Raw genomic sequence first — 17,866 nt, forward strand, 5'->3', positions numbered from 1 at the left:
CTGCCTGTGTCTCTGCCTCTCTCTCTCGCTGTGTGACTATCATAAATAAATTAAAAAAAAAAAAAAAAAGATTGCAGACAAGAGATTTTCTCTTTTCAATCTTTGTCCTCACTTCCTTTCTGGTCTCACTGCATTAGCTGGGGTCTTCCATACAATGTTGAACAGAAGCCATGACGGTGGGCATCCTTATCTTCTTATGCTCAATATTCACTTAACAATTTATGCAGTAGAACTGTAAAGCACCTACTATGTGCCAGACTCCGAGCCAAGGATAAAGATGGGACAAAATTGAGCTCTTTTCCTGTCCAACTGAGAAGACTGAGCACTAGAAGCATTCTGTGGACAGAAATATTGAAAACATCACTAAAGTCTCCCTACTTGTTATGCTGTTCTCAGGATCCTGATTCCTAAGAAGTATAGAAATAGGAACACCTGGGTGGCTCAGTGGTTGAGTGTCTGCCTTTGGTTCACGGCATGATCTTGGAGTTCCAGAATCGAGTCCCACATTGGGCTCCCTGCGAGGAGATTGCCTCTCCCTCTGCCTGTGTCTCTGCCTCTCTCTTTGTGTATATCTCTCATGAATAAAAAATTTTTAAAAAAATCTTAAAAAAAAAAAGAAGTATGGAAATAGGTCCCTGCTGGTGGGGGTCCCAGTCTCCAGGGCATGGGTAAGTGGGCACTGGCAGTGGCAGCCTTCCCGAGGACCATGGCAGTGCAGGACAAGGAGGCAGCACATGGGAAGGATGATAAGAGGTGCCTCCAGAAGGTGTCAACCCCCTCTCAAATAAATAAATATTTTTAAAAAAATGGACCAGATTGTGGTTCAGGGACTGAAATAGGAATGTTGCAATAACAAAATGTGACTGAGAAGTCAGACCAGACTGAGATCTTTTTTTTTTTTTTCTTTTTAAAGAGAGAATGTAGGGGATTGTGGGGGGAGAGACCATGGGCAAAGGGAGTAGGAGAGAGAGAATACTCAAGCAGACTCCCTGGAACATGGAGCCTGAGTCTGGCTGGATCCCAGGACCCTGAGATCATGACCTGAGCTAAAATCAAGAGTCCAATGCATAACCAACTGAGCCATTCAGGTGCCCCCAGACTGAGATGTTTTAAGAAAGCCTACTGCCGGGATCCCTGCGTGGTGCAGCGGTTTAGCGCCTGCCTTTGGCCCAGGGCGCAATCCTGGAGACCCGGGATCGAATCCCACATCGGGCTCCCGGTGCATGGAGCCTGCTTCTCCCTCTGCCTGTGTCTCTGCCTCTCTCTCTCTGTGTGTGTGACTATCATAAATAAATACAAAAAAAAAAAAATTAAAAAAAAAAAAAAAGAAAGCCTACTGCCCTACAGGAGTGGGGGAGGGGGCAGGATGGGGAAAAGTAGACTCAACAGAAGCCAGTAGAAACAATACCACTGTGCTAGGCAGACTACAGACCCCTCAGAGATGTCCCCATCCGACCCCCCAGGACCTGTGAATATGCCATGATACCTGGGGAAAGGGACTTTGTAGGTGTGATTAAGAATGTTGAGAGGGGAAGAGGAGACTGGATTATCCGGGTGGGCCCAGTGTCACCACAAGGGATTCCAGGAGCCTGGGAGAAGAGTCAGACCTAGAGGGGAGGAGGGCAGATGAAAGCAGAGGTCAGAGTGAAGCCACCAGCAGCTGAGGAATGCAGCTCAGAGACAAGGAACCGGATTCCCCCCTAGAGCCTCCAGAAGGAATACGGCCCTGCCAACACCTTGACTTTAGCCTTATTAAGGCCACTTGGACTCTTGACCTCCAGAGCTGTAAGATAACAAATTTGTGTTGTTTTTTAAGCCCCTGAGATCGTGATAACACGTTCCAGCAGGGACAGGAAACTAATACCGCCCAAGGACAGAGCCTCCCCCCACCCCCGATTACGCCAGGAGTGGGAGCCTCCATCCTGAGGTTTGGGAACACTGATTCCAGGGCAGTGCCCGAGACAAGTGTGAGCAGAGGGCTGGGGACGCCCTGGGAGGACAGGGACCCCAGGACGCCGGGCCTGGCAGGCGAGGGCTCGGCCTCCAGGCGGGAAGGCCCCTTCCTCCAGCCCCGCCGCCTCCAGGCCGGCCTTAGGGCCTCGCGCCCGCGCCCGCGCCCGCCCCTCCGCACGGCGCACTCAGCGGGTCCAGGCCGAGCCCGGGGCCACCCTCCGCGGGACGGGAGCGCGGCCAGAAGCCAGCTCGCCGGGGAGGGCGTGGGCCGGCCCCTCGGCCGCGGGAGGAAGGAAGCGCTGCCCTCCCCACGCCTTCCCGCAGGCCAGCCCGGGACGCGCCTCGGTCCTTCTGCGGGAGCGCGGGCCTGCGGCGGGGGCGGGGCCGACGGGAGGCGGCGGGCGAGGGCCGGGCCCCGGGGCCGCAGGAGCGGGTTAGAGGGCGGGGCGGGGCGGGGGGCAGCGGGGAGGAAGGGGCGGGCGCGGGCGCGGGCTCCGGGCTCCAGACCCGCGGTGGCCGCCGGCCGGAGGGCGCAGGGTGAGTGCTCCGGGGCGGCGCGCAGCCCCCGCTCCAGCCCTCGCGGCCAGAGCCCTGCGGGGAGCGGACCCCCGGCCCCGACTCGGGGCCCCCCGGCCCCGTTGCCCTCTGCTGCAGCGTTGCACGGCGCCTTCCAGCGCGGGCGGACCGGGATTCCCCGAGGGACTCCCTACCTGGTCCAGGGTCGGGTGGAGGGGCAGGGCCGCAGACACACAGCTGCCCCGGGACCTGGGGGAGGCCCCTCTTGGCCCCAGTGACCTCCCCTTGAAAGCGGGAGCGCGGACAGCAACTACCCTCTTGTGCTTACCTGGGAGGCAGGTGCCTGCCTTCATCACCTGCTGAGCGCAGCAACAGGTAAGGCGAGTACCATCCTTGTCTCCCTCCTACAGGTGAAGAAACCGAAACTCGGGCCAAGCTACTTGCCTTGGGTCCCCCGCCAAAGGAGGCAGAGACAGAACTTACACCCAGGTCTGTGTGAACCTCTAAATCCTTTGATTCATCACCTCCGCCTCCCTAGAGAGACTGCAGGGAGAGAAGTGAGGATAAAGGTAGTACTGGGTATTCCAGGAGGAGGCTGAGCTGAGCAAACCTCCAGGGCAGCAAATCCTTCACCTGGAAATACTTTTATGTTTTTTTTTTTTTTTTGAAGATTTTATTTATTTATCTGACAGAGCGAGCGAGCACAAGCAGGGGATGCAGCAGGCAGAGGGAGAGGGAGAAGCTGTGGAGCTGGATCCGGCTCCATCCTAGGACTCCGGGAAGGCAGAGGCTTAACAGACTGAGCCACCCAGGCCCCCCCGGAAATACTTTTAAACACTTCTTGGGGCAAGATGTGCTGAGGAATGAGAATGGTGCGTTGCGAGTTAAACTCCAGGACACAGAGGTGCAGCCCCCCTCCCCAGGAACTTACAGACCTCTACGTAGGACCTCTGCTGGGTGCCGGGGCTCTTGGAGGCTTTGCCTTGGGACTTCACCTCTCCATACCTCGGTTTCCTTGACTGTCTCATGGGGTTAAGCATGCTACTTACCCACAGGATTGCTGAGATTAAGTGAGATGCTTGGTATAAAGTCTCAGCCCAGCAACTAGCCCGAGGTTACTATGGAGCTGTTCCCCTCTGAAAACACTCTGGTTCCAGACGCTTAACCTCAGGTCAGGCAGGGCTATCTGAGATCTGCAGTATTTCCGGACAGCTTCACCAGCAGCTGGAAGCTTCTTGAGTAAGACCAAGGCTCGTGGAGGCAACTTCTCACACTCCTGAGTCCCTGGTGGAAAGACTTGCAGGAGCAGCATTTTGAAAATGGTTGGGTTGAGGCTTGCATAATTCCAGAACTACTCTGCAGTCCCTAAGCCCTTCCGGATCCCTGGCTTAGCAAGAAGGAGGAAGCCCAGAGTCTTATTGCCCCCAAATCCGCTCCTCATCTCATCCCCCACATCTAAGCCAGCAGCAGGTTCTACTCCTCAGCATATCCTGAATCTGGCCATTTCTCTGCATCCTCATCATCTTTTGCCTCCACTTGGCCTCCCTGCAACCACCCTTGACCCCTTGTCTACCAAGCCCTCTGTGAGATCAGACGCTTGTGTCTTGCTACCATCCTCCCACTGCAGCCACCCTGACCTCCTGTTTCTTCCTTGGACTTGCTAAGGGCCTTTTTGTTTTTCCCCACCTTCTTAGGGCCTGTGCACGTGGTCTTCCTTCTGTAGGAAATGCTCTCCCCGGTCATCTTCTTGTGACTTACCTCTTTGCAATTCAGGGACCGCTCTACAAGTTGCCAGATCAAGTCTTCCCTGACCTTGACCCTGGCAGGAGCCACACTTGCCTGCTCTCTTACTGCGTTCTTGTTTCTCTTTCTTCCCATGCTTAGCCATGAGTGATGCCAACTTGCTTATGTGTTTCCCTGGTTCCTTGTTTGTTCACTTGTTTGTCACCAGGGCCCTGACTTTTTTCTTTTTCACTTCAACCATCAGGGTTCAACTTGTCATTGCTTAACAGCATTCTTTCTGTTTCTACACAGACCTCAGAATTGTCATTCCTTCTAACAGCCCCTTGCCTTCCTCAGCTATTCTCTAAAGCGGGGCTTGTGGGGTCTTTCCAGGTTCTAGCCATCATATCCAAATTAGCTTGTCCACAATGCACGTGGTTTGGGTTTTTTGTTTTGTTTTGTTTTGTTTTTTTTTGCTACCAAATGATTTTGTTTGAGATAATGTTTTCCAAACTGATGTATTCAAGTCAAGAGTATGATTATTTTGAAGGCACTTGCCATTTATCACCAGAAGGTCACTGAGGAAAAACCATGCCTGGCCATATGGTGCAAGTTTTCCTGCAGCCCCACAAGCACTGAGTTTTATCGCTTTTGTTTTCTCTAGTTTAATGGGAAGGTCATGTATGTATGTTTAACTTTTCTGTTGCTTGAATTAGTGAAGCTAGGTGTTTTTCTATATATGTGCCAATTCTATTTCCTGTCTTGTGAAGGAAGGAAATCTCCAAGGCACCTTAATTACTCCCTTCACCTTTGCTTATACTAAATGTTCCGCTTGAGCCTGTCTCATGAGAGCAGGGCAAGGGCCCCCGGGGGCTAGAACAGGAACACATTGAGGCTGAATTCGGCTGGTTGCAGAAGCTGTTCTGCAAATCAACCAGCAGGAAACTCTTGAGAGTCCCTTGTGCCTGCAGCATGATACTAAGGAGAGAAAGAACTTAGTTTTCCTTAGTCTTTGTGAATAATTTTTTCTCAAATTATAAAAGCACATGGGATGCCTGGTTCTTCATTGGAACATTGGGGAAGCAAAAGATTGGGAAATAATCTAAATTCTGATCACTTGTGGGACTACACACATTCTTACGGAGTCGTCCCAAGGAGTGTACTTGATCTAGCACACACTGATCTAGAACAATCAAACATACTGTATTCATCTCCTATGGCTGCTATAACAAATGACCACAAATTTTGGATGGCTTAAAACAACATGAATTTTTTACTTTAAAGTGCTGGTGATCAGATGTCCAAAAGCAAGGTGTTGGCAGGGCTGCCTTCCCTTTGGAGGCTCTAGGGGAGAACCTGTTTCCTTTCCAACTTTTAGAGGCTGTTCACATTCCTTGGGTTGTAATCCTTTCCCTCCTCTTCAAAGCCAGTAGAGTAACACCTTCAAATCTCTGACTCCCAACTTTGCTTCTGTACTCACATATCCTTCTGTATCTGATTCTCCTGCTGTACTTATAAAGACCTTTACAATTACATTGGGCCCACCCAGCTAATCCCCACCTTGGGAGCCTTGATAGAATCACATCTGCAAAGTCCCTTTTGCCATATAAAGTGACATACCGATAGGTTCTGGGGGTTAGGACAGGTGTGCCTTTGGGGGTCATTATCGAGCCTGCCACACCCCAAAGGGAAGTAAGCAAGGTTCGGAGCAGTGTGTGTAGGCTCACATTTGTTTAGGTTCAAAAAGAGAAAAAGAATAAATATGGATCCACTTGTTAGAATACCTATGAAGGCCACATAGGAAACTGGGTAGGAGTGGCTGCTTCTGGGAAGAATGGGTAGAAAGTAGGCTAACTGGTCATAGTGTATCTTTTTTGAATTATTTCAGCTTTTTAGTACATGCATGTATCACCTACATTAAAAATAAATTTTAAGGGGCATCTGGGTGGCTCAGTTGGTTAAGCATCTGCCTTTGGCTCAGGTCATGATCTCAGCAGGGAGTCTGTTTCTTCCTCCCGGTCTGCCCCCTCCCAACTCATGTGAGCTCTCTCTGCTTTCTCTCTCAAATCAATCAATAAATCAATAAATAAATAAATAAATAATCTTTTAAAAAAATTTTTAAGAAGTAACACATACTCATTGTAAAAGTTTAGACCTTTCAGAATTGAAGGAAAATACCTACAAAAATCAGTCCAGGGATCCCTGGGTGGCGCAGCGGTTTGGCGCCTGCCTTTGGCCCAGGGCGCGATCCTGGAGACCCGGGATCGAATCCCACGTCAGGCTCCCGGTGCATGGAGCCTGCTTCTCCCTCTGCCTGTGTCTCTGCCTCTCTCTCTCTCTCTCTCTGTGACTATCATAAATAAATAAAAATTAAAAAAAAAATTTAAAAATCAGTCCAAATCACTCTTTTTGTCCAGCAATAATCACTGTAAAAGAGTTTGTCTATATCTTACAGACTTATTTTTTTAAAAGCATTTGTAATTTTTCATGTAGATGGGGTCATACTGTATTCGTTATACTGTAATGTGAATTTTTTTATTTTGCTATATTGTTTACCTCTTTCCTCTTCCCCATGTGAAGAAGCTTTAACAACACTAGGGTTTCTCACTCTTCAGATACACCTTAACTGACTTAACCAGACCCTCAGTGGTGGACATCTAGATATGTTGCTGCTTTCCAGAGCATTCTCAACACTGTAATGTACGTGTGTGTATCTTTTTTTTTTTTAATTTTTTTAATTTTTTTAATTTTTATTTATTTATGATAGTCACACAGAGAGAGAGAGAGAGGCAGAGACACAGGCAGAGGGAGAAGCAGGCTCCATGCACCCGGAGCCCGATGTGGGATTCGATCCCGGGTCTCCAGGATCGCGCCCTGGGCCAAAGGCAGGCGCTAAACCGCTGCGCCACCCAGGGATCCTCTTTTGTTTTTTTTTTTTAAGTTTAAACTGGAGTGAAATTCACATAACATTTTACAATTCAGTGAACATTTAGTGAACAATTCAATGACATTTAGCACATTCCCAATGTCACACAACCACCACCTCTATCTATCTAGTTTCAGGACATTTTCATCAAACCAAAAGGAAGCCCTGCACCCATAGAGCAGGCACTCCCACCCTCCCCACCCCATCCCTGGCAACCACAAGTCTGCTTTCTATCTCCGTGGATTGGCATATCCTGGGTATTACTTATCAGTGGAATCATGTAATATGTGAAGCTTTGTGTCTGGCCTCTTTGATTTAGTACAATGTTCTAGGGGTTCATGTATGTTGTAGCATGGATCAATACTTCATTTCTTTTTATGGTTGCATAACATTCCGTTGTATGGATATACATCTTTTATTATATCCATTCATCCCCTAATGGATACTTGGGTTATTTCCACCTTTTAGCTATGAGTATGTACTTATATGTATTTGAGTGCCTGTTTGCAATTCTTTTGGATATATACGAAGGATGTGCACCCTTCCACATAGGCTTTGAACTTTATGCTATTTTTAGATACTGTTAACAGTTAGCAAGTTAAAAATAATTTGTAACAAAGTGTTGCAGAGCACATACTAAGATAAATGATTGCAGGATGTCAGATCTAAAAAAAATGTTTTCTTATTTTCCAGATCCAGAGAAGACAGGAAAATGGCCACCTGGGATGAAAAGGTAAATTAATTTTGGTGGACGAGCCACATTAAAGGACCTCCCCAGGCCTGAAGAGAAATCTTTTGGGTGTCTCAAACAGGATAAAGGGAAAACACGTGTTTGGGATGTTCCTGCCATACCAAAGTGTCTATAAAACAAAGGTGAAAACTATAGCAGGAATTCATAAACCTCAAGATAGTCTAAAAATCTGAATCAGAGCCTTCAAATCTCACCTCTGCATTTTAATAACCATGTGTCATTAGGCCAGGACCCTCACTTCTCTGAGACCTCTGTTTCCTTATCTGGGGAACGGAGAGAAAGTAATCCTTGTTCCTGAAGGCTTATCGGGAAGAGGTGAGGAGACAGTGGTCTCAAAATGCTAGACTGATATTGAGCCCATAAGTGCTTTTTCCCTACTGCCCATTTTACAGGTAAAGACCCTTGAGCACAGAGAGGTAAAGCCACTTGCTCAAGATCACACAGGTAGGAAGTGGCAGAAATAGGATTTCACCGTGGTCTGACTCCAGAGCAAATGCTTTGCCTCCTGTACCATGTGACCATCCCAAGCTGAACTATTTTTTTTTTTAATTTTTTATTTATTTATGATAGTCACAGAGAGAGAGAGAGAGGCAGAGACACAGGCGGAGGGAGAAGCAGGCTCCATGCACCGGGAGCCTGATGTGGGATTCGATCCCGGGTCTCCAGGATCGCGCCCTGGGCCAAAGGCAGGCGCCAAACCACTGCGCCACCCAGGGATCCCCAAGCTGAACTATTAAACCCTGTCCTTGATATCTGGGGTGCAGGTATGTTGGGTTTAGGGGGACATCAGTTGTGAAAAGCGAGGATGAGGTAGAAAGGAAGTGTTCGCTTTCATTTCAGCTGTTCCCTAGGAGGGTGCAGGGGTCGAGCCACGTAGAGCTGTCAGGATGGTGCTGGAAGCTCCAGGTAGAAGCAGGGTAATCAGAGCAGGATCCAAGAAGCAGGGTCATGGGATGATAATGATGACTCCTTTAATTCCAAGAGTCATTTGGATTTTAGAGCTGTTTACAGTGTGGCAGGGGGAAATGGCCCAGGGTAGATGCTACCAATTCTGATTTTAGAAATGTTGAAATCTGGGGAAAATGTTCATCTTTAAATTAATGAAATACAGTGGCAGAAGTAGTAGCAATAATAACCTGAACAACATCTATCGAACACTCCGTGCCAGGCATTTGCTAAGGGCTTTCCATGACTTTGTTTTTTTAATCCTTACAACAGCCCTATGCATTAAAGCATTATTATTTCTTTCTCCCATCTTACAGATAGGGTAATTGATGCACAGCAAAGTTTAGCAATTTGCCCAAGGTCACACAGCCAGCAAGAGGTTCAAACCCATACTGCCTGGCTTCCAGGCCCTAATTACTGACTAGTGATTGCGCCCTTTTTCAAACACAGTCAATCCCAAAGATAGATGAGGTCTCCAGAGGGAAGAGAGCAGGGAGTGAGATCACAGGGGCAATCCTCCCCAGCAATCCTCTAGGGCAGATTCTTTCCCTCCGTCATTAATTCATCTAACAAATGTTTATGGACACCAGCTGTGTCCTGGCACCCACCATATCTATCAGGCTGTAGCAGCAGCAAAGCAGCAGACTGGTCCCTGCCTGCCTATGGATTCCTCTCTAGCGGAGAGACAGACCCCTATCAAATCACAAAACTGAGTGTGTAAAGGTGCACATGGGCAGAGCTGTAAAGGAGAGGCTGTGGTTGATGTGGGCCCCTCGCTGGGGCCACTGAGGTCTTCAGACCTTCTGACCAGATCAGAGCCTCTCTGACCTGACTCCTGGAGGGCCAGACGAGGTCACCAGGTACAGGAGGAAGACCAAGAGGGTGTCTTGGCAGAGGAAGCAGCCTATGCAGAGCCCAGAAGGCAGATGGAAGGGAGGCCTCGAGGAGGCCAGGGTGGTGCAGTGTGGTGGGGGGCCAGGAGGTGCTAAGTCTGGAGAGGCAGGGCCAAGCAGAGTGCAGGGGACACCGAAGGTTCTGGTGCTGGTGCTAAGAACAGTGGGTAGGCAGGGCAGCGACCAGTCAGGCCTGAACTTGGGAAAGTTTGTCTGGTGTCCTGTGGGGAAGGGAGGAAAGGCCAGCAAGGTGGGAGCCCTCCTATAGGAGAGTGGGGGCGTGCATGGTGCTGGAGAGAAACAAGCGGGTCAGGAGGGATTTGTGAGTGAAGTGCCCATAATCTGGGGGCCAGAGTGGCAGTGGCAGGTGCACAGAATGTGGGACTGATGTTCAGAGGAAGAAGTCCCCTTTCCTTTGGAGGGTCATGAAAGGTTCTGCAGAAGAGGGAACCTTTGGATTTGAACTTGGGGTCGAAGGAAAGGGCGTTTCCAGTGGCAGAAAGAGCATGGACAAAGGCCTGGATGCAGCTCATGTAGAGTTCCCCAGAGCAGAGGACATTTGTGGGGGGAGGGTGATGGTGGAGGTCCTCCAATGGCCAGCTGAGGAGACTGCACTTTCATCACAGAGAACCCTAGTTCTAGAGTGGATTTCCTGCCCACCTGGGAGATGGTAGCATACTACCTGCTGCCCTGTGACTCCAGGCCGTGAGCTCCAGTGAGAGCAGCTCAAGGCTGGAGAGCCTGGATTCAAATCCTATCTCTGCCCCTTGTGGGGCAGAGTGTGTGTGTGTGTGTGTGTGTGTGTGTGTGTGTGTGTGACCTCAAACCAATTTCTGAACCTCTCTGAGCCTCCATGTCCATGACCATGAGTGGGGTCAACAGTCCTCACCATGTAGTTGTGACCCTTCCTGGGAAGGTACTGGATGCACAGTGCCTGCCTCCTGAGAGTGAGGAATTCCAGGAGTTCCAGTGATTGTCATTAATCAAAGGCAAATGGAACCAATTCCTACTTTCCTTCATTTGTAGTTCCCTATTAAATCAGGCAAACCCAAACAAGCGGAAATGCTCGATGCTGGTTATTCCATGAAACCAGCTCATACCTAGTGAGGGGCTGGATCAACCCATACCACCGTTCTGGACAAAATACAATAGTCTGTGTCAAGAATCGTGAAAACGTTCATAATCAAACCTGGTCCTCTCACTTAAAAGGAAATAACCCATAAAAAGAAAACGAATGGATAGCACCGGATTTCGCAGCACATAAGGGGCCACTGATAATAGATGTCCATTATATTGTCCTATGAAGAAAATAATGCTGCCATTTACTATGACATAATGTGACATAACACTGAAACTGATCAATTGTGAGACATTCAGATTTCAGGAATGTTAAAATATGAGAAAATGTAGTCTTCGAATCGGTGATAAAGGTGCTAGAAATGAGGAGCAGCTGGTAAATGCAGTAGTGAGAGCGTTAACTTCTTGGTGAAATTTCTTGGCCATTAAAAAGGCATAAATTTGATGTGCATAACTAGGAGAAAAATAAGATACAAAATTGTCTGCAGCCTCTGATTATAATTAGACACCTTAGGCAGAAGATAAGGCTTGCATGTGGGGATTAACACGAATTTATGTCTTTTTGCTCATATTTTCACAATGCTGAAGGAAATAGATCTGGGGTAAAGGTCTGCCGGTGGGTGAATGACAGCAGGTAAAGCTGGGGATGGGGACTGTGCAGGGGGCTCTGAATGAAGCCAGGGAACTGGTGGGCTGGGTGGGGGGAAGGGGGATGGCTTAGAGCCACAGAAGCACAGAGTAGGACTGCAGAACCAAGGACCCACTGGGGGTGAAGGGTGAGGACAATTGCTGGGGGGATGGGAGGGGGAAGGACTCCCAGGAGGAGGGGCACAGGAGCCTTTTTGTCATGACACAGAGGCCAGGACAAGGGGATGGCAGCAGCAGCACTGTCACCAGCCAGGGAATATTGGGCCAGGACCACTTGTAGCAATTGAGCCTCTATTGATGCAAAGAGCAAGTTCCTTTTAGTAATTTATGCCTGTGGAGTGAATTTGTGTTTTAAAAAAATTGTTTTAATAGAATTGCTTTTAGGAGCTTTTTAATTGTCTGGCTGCCCTGGTGTTTAAGGGGAAAATGATGGTGTTGTAAGGAGAAACTGGCAGGGTTTTTTCAGACCCATCTTACTGGTAGCCAGCTCTGAGGAGGGGGGGCTATGGGGGGCCCCTTCCCACCTCCCTGCACCTCAGATTTTCTCTTCTGTGAAATGGGAGCGGTGATACTCCCTCTAGAGTTGTGGGGATGAAAGAAGCTCCTGCATGGATACCGTTCACTGAGCCAGGGCCCGGCTGCAGGAAAGAGCTTGTGGACCCGGTGACGAGGATGAGTTGGGTTCTTAGCCATCAGCTGACCTCGTCCTCCTCTCAGATGATTGCATGACACCAGCCACATCTGGGGAACTGGGAGCCAATGTGCTGAGAAATCGCTGTAGCCCTTTGCTCCTTTCTTGTGAAGCATCTGGAGCTTTCAGTTTTATTTACAGTGCTGGTACTCAACTTTGGCTGCACGTGGGAGCTCCCAACATGCAGGCCAACCCCAGACCACTGAATTGGTCCCCTCCCATGCCCCCAGCAACCGTCCTCACCCTTCACCCCCCAGTGCGTCCTTGGTTCTGCGGTTCTAAGCCATCCTCCTTCCCCCCACCCAGCCCACCAGTACCCTGGCTTCATTCATAGCCGCCTGCACAGTCCCCATCCCCAGCTTTACCGGCTGTCATCACAATCTTGGGGCCTGGGACCCAGGCACTGGGTTTTTTAAAAAGGTGGTTTCAAAGCGCAGGGAGGGCTGAGAGCCACTGGTCAGACTATGGCTGGGTAGGGCCTCTCTCCATGGGCTGCATCACAGTGAGGCAGGGTAGAGGGGTGTCCTGAATTCTGTTTGTCCCATCTTTTCCACAGCCAAAGCTTTTTAAGACGTTGGGGCCACAAGTTGCCTGGATGACTCAGTCACACTAGTGATAGGTCTTCATTTCTGGCCAAATAACTGTTTTTTTTTCTTGTTATATTTTTGTTTTCTTTATGCTTTCATAATGAAATAACATGACTGTGCTTTCCAGTTAACATGGCTGATGTCACATGCTTTGAACCAGGACTGTCTCCTCTCTGGCAGTCATTCCTCTACCCCAGGCAGATCGACCAGCCACAGCCTCCCCATGCCTGTGTCTTTCAAACTCAATCCATTGGTGACTCCTGCAATCCATTAATGGGGTGCTGTCAGTCGTTTAAGCAATGAAATGGAATAAAATGGAAAACATGAGTGCTCACACTTACAAACTTAGTCTTGGTTGTAGAACACACATATGTCGGCATGTATTACAAGGCAGGATTAAGATGGTTTTTTTTTTCTCATTGAGTAACACAGGGCTGAGCTCCCTGCCAGCTCTGAGCTCTTCCCAGCTGTGAGCCAGGTCCAGGGTGGTGTTCAAAGAGCAAGAGGAGTGGGCTCTGGGCCTGGCTGCCTGCCTCAGGATCGGAGCTCTGGTTCTCATTGGCTGTGTGCCCTGGGGCAAGTTGTTCCACCTCTCTGTTCCCGATTTCCTTGCCTGTAAATGGAGATGCTTCAGTCTCCACCTCCTGAGGCTGTTGCAGTGTGTTCACAGAAGGCTTCGTACAGAGCTCAGAAGTGGCAGGTGCTGGGAGTGGGGGGTTAGTTAACACTCACTACAGCTCCTGCTCTGGATGTTCTTTTCCACCTCATCTCCACCCAGCCTCACCATCTTCTTGCCAGGTTGGCAGACTGGGACAGGAGAAAAATGCTGCAGCATTTCTGGGGGTACCTGAGCCACTGGTTGGACTCCTCAGCCCATAAGCAGCAGCCCCCATAGTCTGATCAGCCACCAGTGGTGGTGGTTTACGTCAACCTCAGACTTCCTCCCCACCCTAGAGAAGGAAAAGCTGCCACGCTTATTTAAAGACTTCCCTGATTTTAAAAATAGGTATTCCTCAGAACACAAATCCCCAGGGGCTGGGGGCGTGGCACTGGTGTAGGTGACCTGCTGCTGGAAGTCTTCCCACCTCCCAACAGAGGAGACCTTAGCTCTGCCTGGGGGATTCATTTTGCCATCCAGGTAGGTTCAGCAGGAAACTGCAGTCTGCCAGGCATGAAGGGCCCTGATGGTGGGTGACAGTCTCAAACACCGGACCCTCCCAGTTCCTCTGGTAGCGAGTGGTGACAGCGTGAGGTAGGTGTCTACCAGGAAGCCCGTGAGGGACACGGTGCCTGAGGCTTCTGCTGGGGGCTGGTCACAGAGGTACCTTCTGTCCAGCACTTGCAAGATTCCAGAGTCCCCGAAGGAAAGCAAGTGTTCAACATAAACCCCATGGTGTACCCAGTCTAGGCCTGGTGAGCTGGTCGTATCAGTGAATGGTGGAACCCTCCAGATGCTAGCCAGGGCCAAGCAGGCCTTTCAAAGGACAGTAGCCTCCAGCCTGTCCTGCACAGGCAACAACAGGATTAAGGTTTGAGAAGTGCTCTCTGGCTGCTGATGGAGTGCAGGAGGGTAGCGAGGAGCTGCCCCATCCTCCACGTGAGAAGTGTGAGAAGTATCGGGGAGTCCAGGGGGTGGCCGAGGAAGGGAGGAGAAGGCTTAGTGATGCGTAGGCTATGGGGGAGAGAGAGAAGGAGGGGGTGGGTGGGTGGGCGGGCATTGGGGACAGCTTCTCTGAGTATGTCTCAAGTACCCTGGACTGGAAGATAAGAGACCCAGGCACGCGTACAGGACTGTCCCCTGACTGGAGACATTTGCTTTGTTGTAGGGCCTCAGTTTCCCCATCTGCTAAAGGAGGGAAGATGGCACCTCAGAACCTTGATTCTATCTCTCATAATATCATCTTCTTGTTGCTTTAAAAAAAACAGCTTTCCTGCCATACTTTCCCTCTCTGGCAGAGCATTTTAGAAAGAACAAAGCTGGTAGACTTGAGTTCATATGCTGGCGTTACCACTTATGTTTCTTTGTTTCTTACGGTATTTGTTCCATTGTTTCTGTCTTCTTATCCAGGGATTCCAGTAATATATATATTGGTTCATTCCCCTTCCTGCCCGACCCCCCAAATACTTCATTCAGCACTCAATTCTCTGTAGGTGGGATCTCCCTCCAAAAATGGATCTTTCTTATGGTTAAATCTAATAGAATAAAATTTGGAAGTTTCTCTTCACTCTCCAACTCCCTTCCCAGAGGGAAGGTTTGGGATTGGTTTGGTTTATTTGGTTCGGGTCATTGATTTGGTCTGGTGAGGTTGGTGTTTTTTGTTTTTGTTTTTTGTTTTTTTTTAGATTTTATTTATTTATTGTTGAGAGAGGGCAGGGGGAGGAGCAGAGGGAGAGGGAGAGGGAGAGACAGAGAAACTCCAGCAGATTCTGTGCCAAGTGCAGAGCCCAACATGGCCCTTGATCCCAGGACCCTGAGATTATGACCTGGGCCTAAACCAGTAGTCGGATGCTTAACAGACTGAGCCACCTGGATGCCCTGATTTTGTCTGTTTTTAACGAAGATGGCGTTGTATGATATCTGGCCCGTGGCTGGTTTTCACGTAGAGTTCATGTGATCAAGGACACCTTCCTGTGTCAGCATCTGTGGCTACACGGGCTGACTGCCTTCTGAACAGCTGCCTGGTATTCTCCAGTGTGGATCTGCCACGATGTATTGAATGATGGACTCATTTCCAGGTTTAGGCTGTTGTAGCAACACCATAGGGAGCATGCATGTGCTTATGTGAGTCCCTTGTCAGGTCCAATGATAGGGACATTTTAAATTTTGATAGAAACTGGCCAAGGCTGATCCCTTCCTTCACTCCCATCCATACCTGGCACGTTGGAGAAACTCAAACATTTTTTCAAAAGATGAAAGAAACTGTCCCTTTGCCCTCCTAAGAAGAACATACCCATTCGTGTGCCCCCTTCCCTAGCTAGCCTCTGTCATCCTACCACACCGTGTAACTTGGGGCAATTGGCCTCTCCTCCCTGCACCTCAGTGTCCTCTTCTGTGGAGTGGAGAGTCTGCCCTGCCTACCTCTCAGGGTTGTTATGAGCATCAAGCGAGAGCAGAAGGGGTGGAGGTGCCCTGTAAGCTGTGAGCAAAGGGAGGCACTTGCTGCCAGAATTGGAAACAGGCGGTTTTGTGACCTCTGAAGGACCCAGTTCTCTCCTCGGGGTCCAGGATGGATGTGTGGTCCACAAAGATAAAGGGAGGGAACACACCCTCCATGGCCACCCGTCATAGGCTGACTTGGGCACATACTTTCTGCATTAGCTTCCTGGAGCTGCTGTAATAACCACAAACCGGGTGGCTTAAAACAACAGAAATGTACTCTGTCAGTTCTGAAGGCTCAAAGTCTGGAATCAAGGTGTTGGCAGGGTTATTTCCTTCTGGAAGCTTTGAGGGAGCATCTGTTCCATCCCTTTCTTCCAGTTTCTGGCAGTTGCTGGCAATCTTTGGCATCCTTGGCTTGTAGATGGAACACTCCAAGCTCTGCCTCCATCCTCACGTGGTCCCCTGCTCTTCTTCTAAGAACACCAGTCATTGGATTTAGGGCCCATTCAGGATGATTTCATCTCAGGACCTTTAACTAGTGACACTGACAAAGACCCATATTTCAAGTAAGGTCATATTCTGAGGTTCCACATGGACATGAATTTGGCAGCCACAGTTCCACCCACTATACTGCCCTAGAAGACAGATCTCCAGTCCCTGGCTGTGTGGCTTTTTCTCAGCCGTGTGTTCTAAAACATGGGCTCCAAGTCACAGCAGCCCAGGAACAGATCCTGGCTCTGCCATTTTTTAAATGTGTGACTTGGTTCAAGCCAGCTGCCTTACTAAGACCTGAAATGATGGCCTCAACCTCAGGGAGTTGTTAGGAATAAAATTACATCATGCATTTAAGGAACTTTAGTGGTATATTAATATAATAAAACAAACTAATAAACAATAATAATAGATGTCACTGCTATTATGTCTTACTGGAGTTATAGGGCAGGAGATGTTGAATAATAAGCAAATCAGGCCCCCAGAACTAGGCTGTGGGAGGGAGCAGAGAAATGGGTACTTAAGGGACATCAGGGGTCTGCCAAATTTCTTTAAAAATACCTTCTTCTGTGATTGTTGGATGACCACAAAATAGGGACTTTTTCCCTCCTACAGATGGCAGCTTCTGACCAAACCTGTAAAAGCAGACGGTCACAAGAACTTTTTTTCTCTATCTCTCCTAGGTCTGTTTTTCTCATTTCCTCCCTCTCCCCAGGTAGTAATCTTTCTGGTGTGGTATGTGTGGTGTATAAAAGAAAAGCAGGCGATACATTTACCTTTGAGTGGTAGCTCTTGTGGTTTGATATTAATTCATTTATTAGACAGTTACTGAACGCCTCCCTGTGACTGAGGAAGGAAGAGTCCCTGCCCGCCCAGAGGTCGCAGACCAGGGCAGGAGACAAATAGTACAGAGATGCCACAGCACTCGTTAGTAAGCGGCAAGACAGGGAAATAGAGGAGGGACACCTACCCCGCAGCTGGTGGCTAAGGAAGGCCTCCCCAGGGAAGTAAAAGCTAGATGTCTGTAAGACCTGAAAGAGCAATAGCGTGCGAAAGGCAAAAGATGTACCAGCCAGTGGGCACAGGTGTGCAGAGTCCGAGAGCAAGAAGGAGTGAGGCTTATTTTAGAACATGAGGCATTGGGTGCGGCTGGGGTGTGGCAGAGGCAGGGGGCCTAGGGAGGAGACCAGGGCCTGGGGGGACCCAGAGAGCTTTGCCTTTGTCCTGAAGGCAGTGGTTAGGGGGGATGGGGGGATGAGAGGGAGACTAAAGGTCGTGGGGGAGGGGGCAGAGGCAGGTGAGAGCGGGGACACTGCAGAAAAGGCTTCCTGGCCACTACCATGTGAAGAAAAGACAAGGAAGGAGGCCAGTACAGGCATCCAGGCAAGAGGTGATGGCAGTAGGAGCGGGTAAGAGGGAGAAGAGAAGGGGGAGCGTGAGCAGCCATGTTTAGGAGGTTGGATTGACAAGCCTTGAGGGAGAGAGAGTAGCCCAAGATGACCTTTGGCTCTTGGCTTGAGCAACAGGGTGGACATGATGCTGTGCCCTAGGGAAACACAGAAGGA

The 17,866-nt window shown here is 49.3% G+C and overlaps 1 protein-coding gene across 6 annotated transcripts in view; it reads left to right on the plus strand.

The window, feature by feature from the left end:
• The first annotated feature begins 1,946 nt into the window (after positions 1-1,946).
• HVCN1 (hydrogen voltage gated channel 1) overlaps positions 1,947-17,866 on the plus strand; it is a 36,975-nt gene continuing 21,055 nt past the window's right edge. Inside the window, exons 1-4 of one of the 6 annotated variants that reach the window (XM_041728482.1) lie at positions 2,138-2,490; positions 2,880-2,958; positions 6,807-6,891; positions 7,811-7,850. In XM_041728482.1, the coding sequence (XP_041584416.1) occupies positions 7,830-7,850 (21 nt within the window). In that variant the 5' untranslated portion in view covers positions 2,138-2,490; positions 2,880-2,958; positions 6,807-6,891; positions 7,811-7,829. The other 5 variants (XM_041728484.1, XM_041728481.1, XM_041728479.1 and 2 more) reach the window with 5 other exon arrangements.

The sequence above is a fragment of the Vulpes lagopus genome, chromosome 14 (genome assembly GCF_018345385.1).
Source record: "Vulpes lagopus strain Blue_001 chromosome 14, ASM1834538v1, whole genome shotgun sequence".
NCBI classification, from domain to species: Eukaryota; Metazoa; Chordata; class Mammalia; order Carnivora; family Canidae; genus Vulpes; species Vulpes lagopus.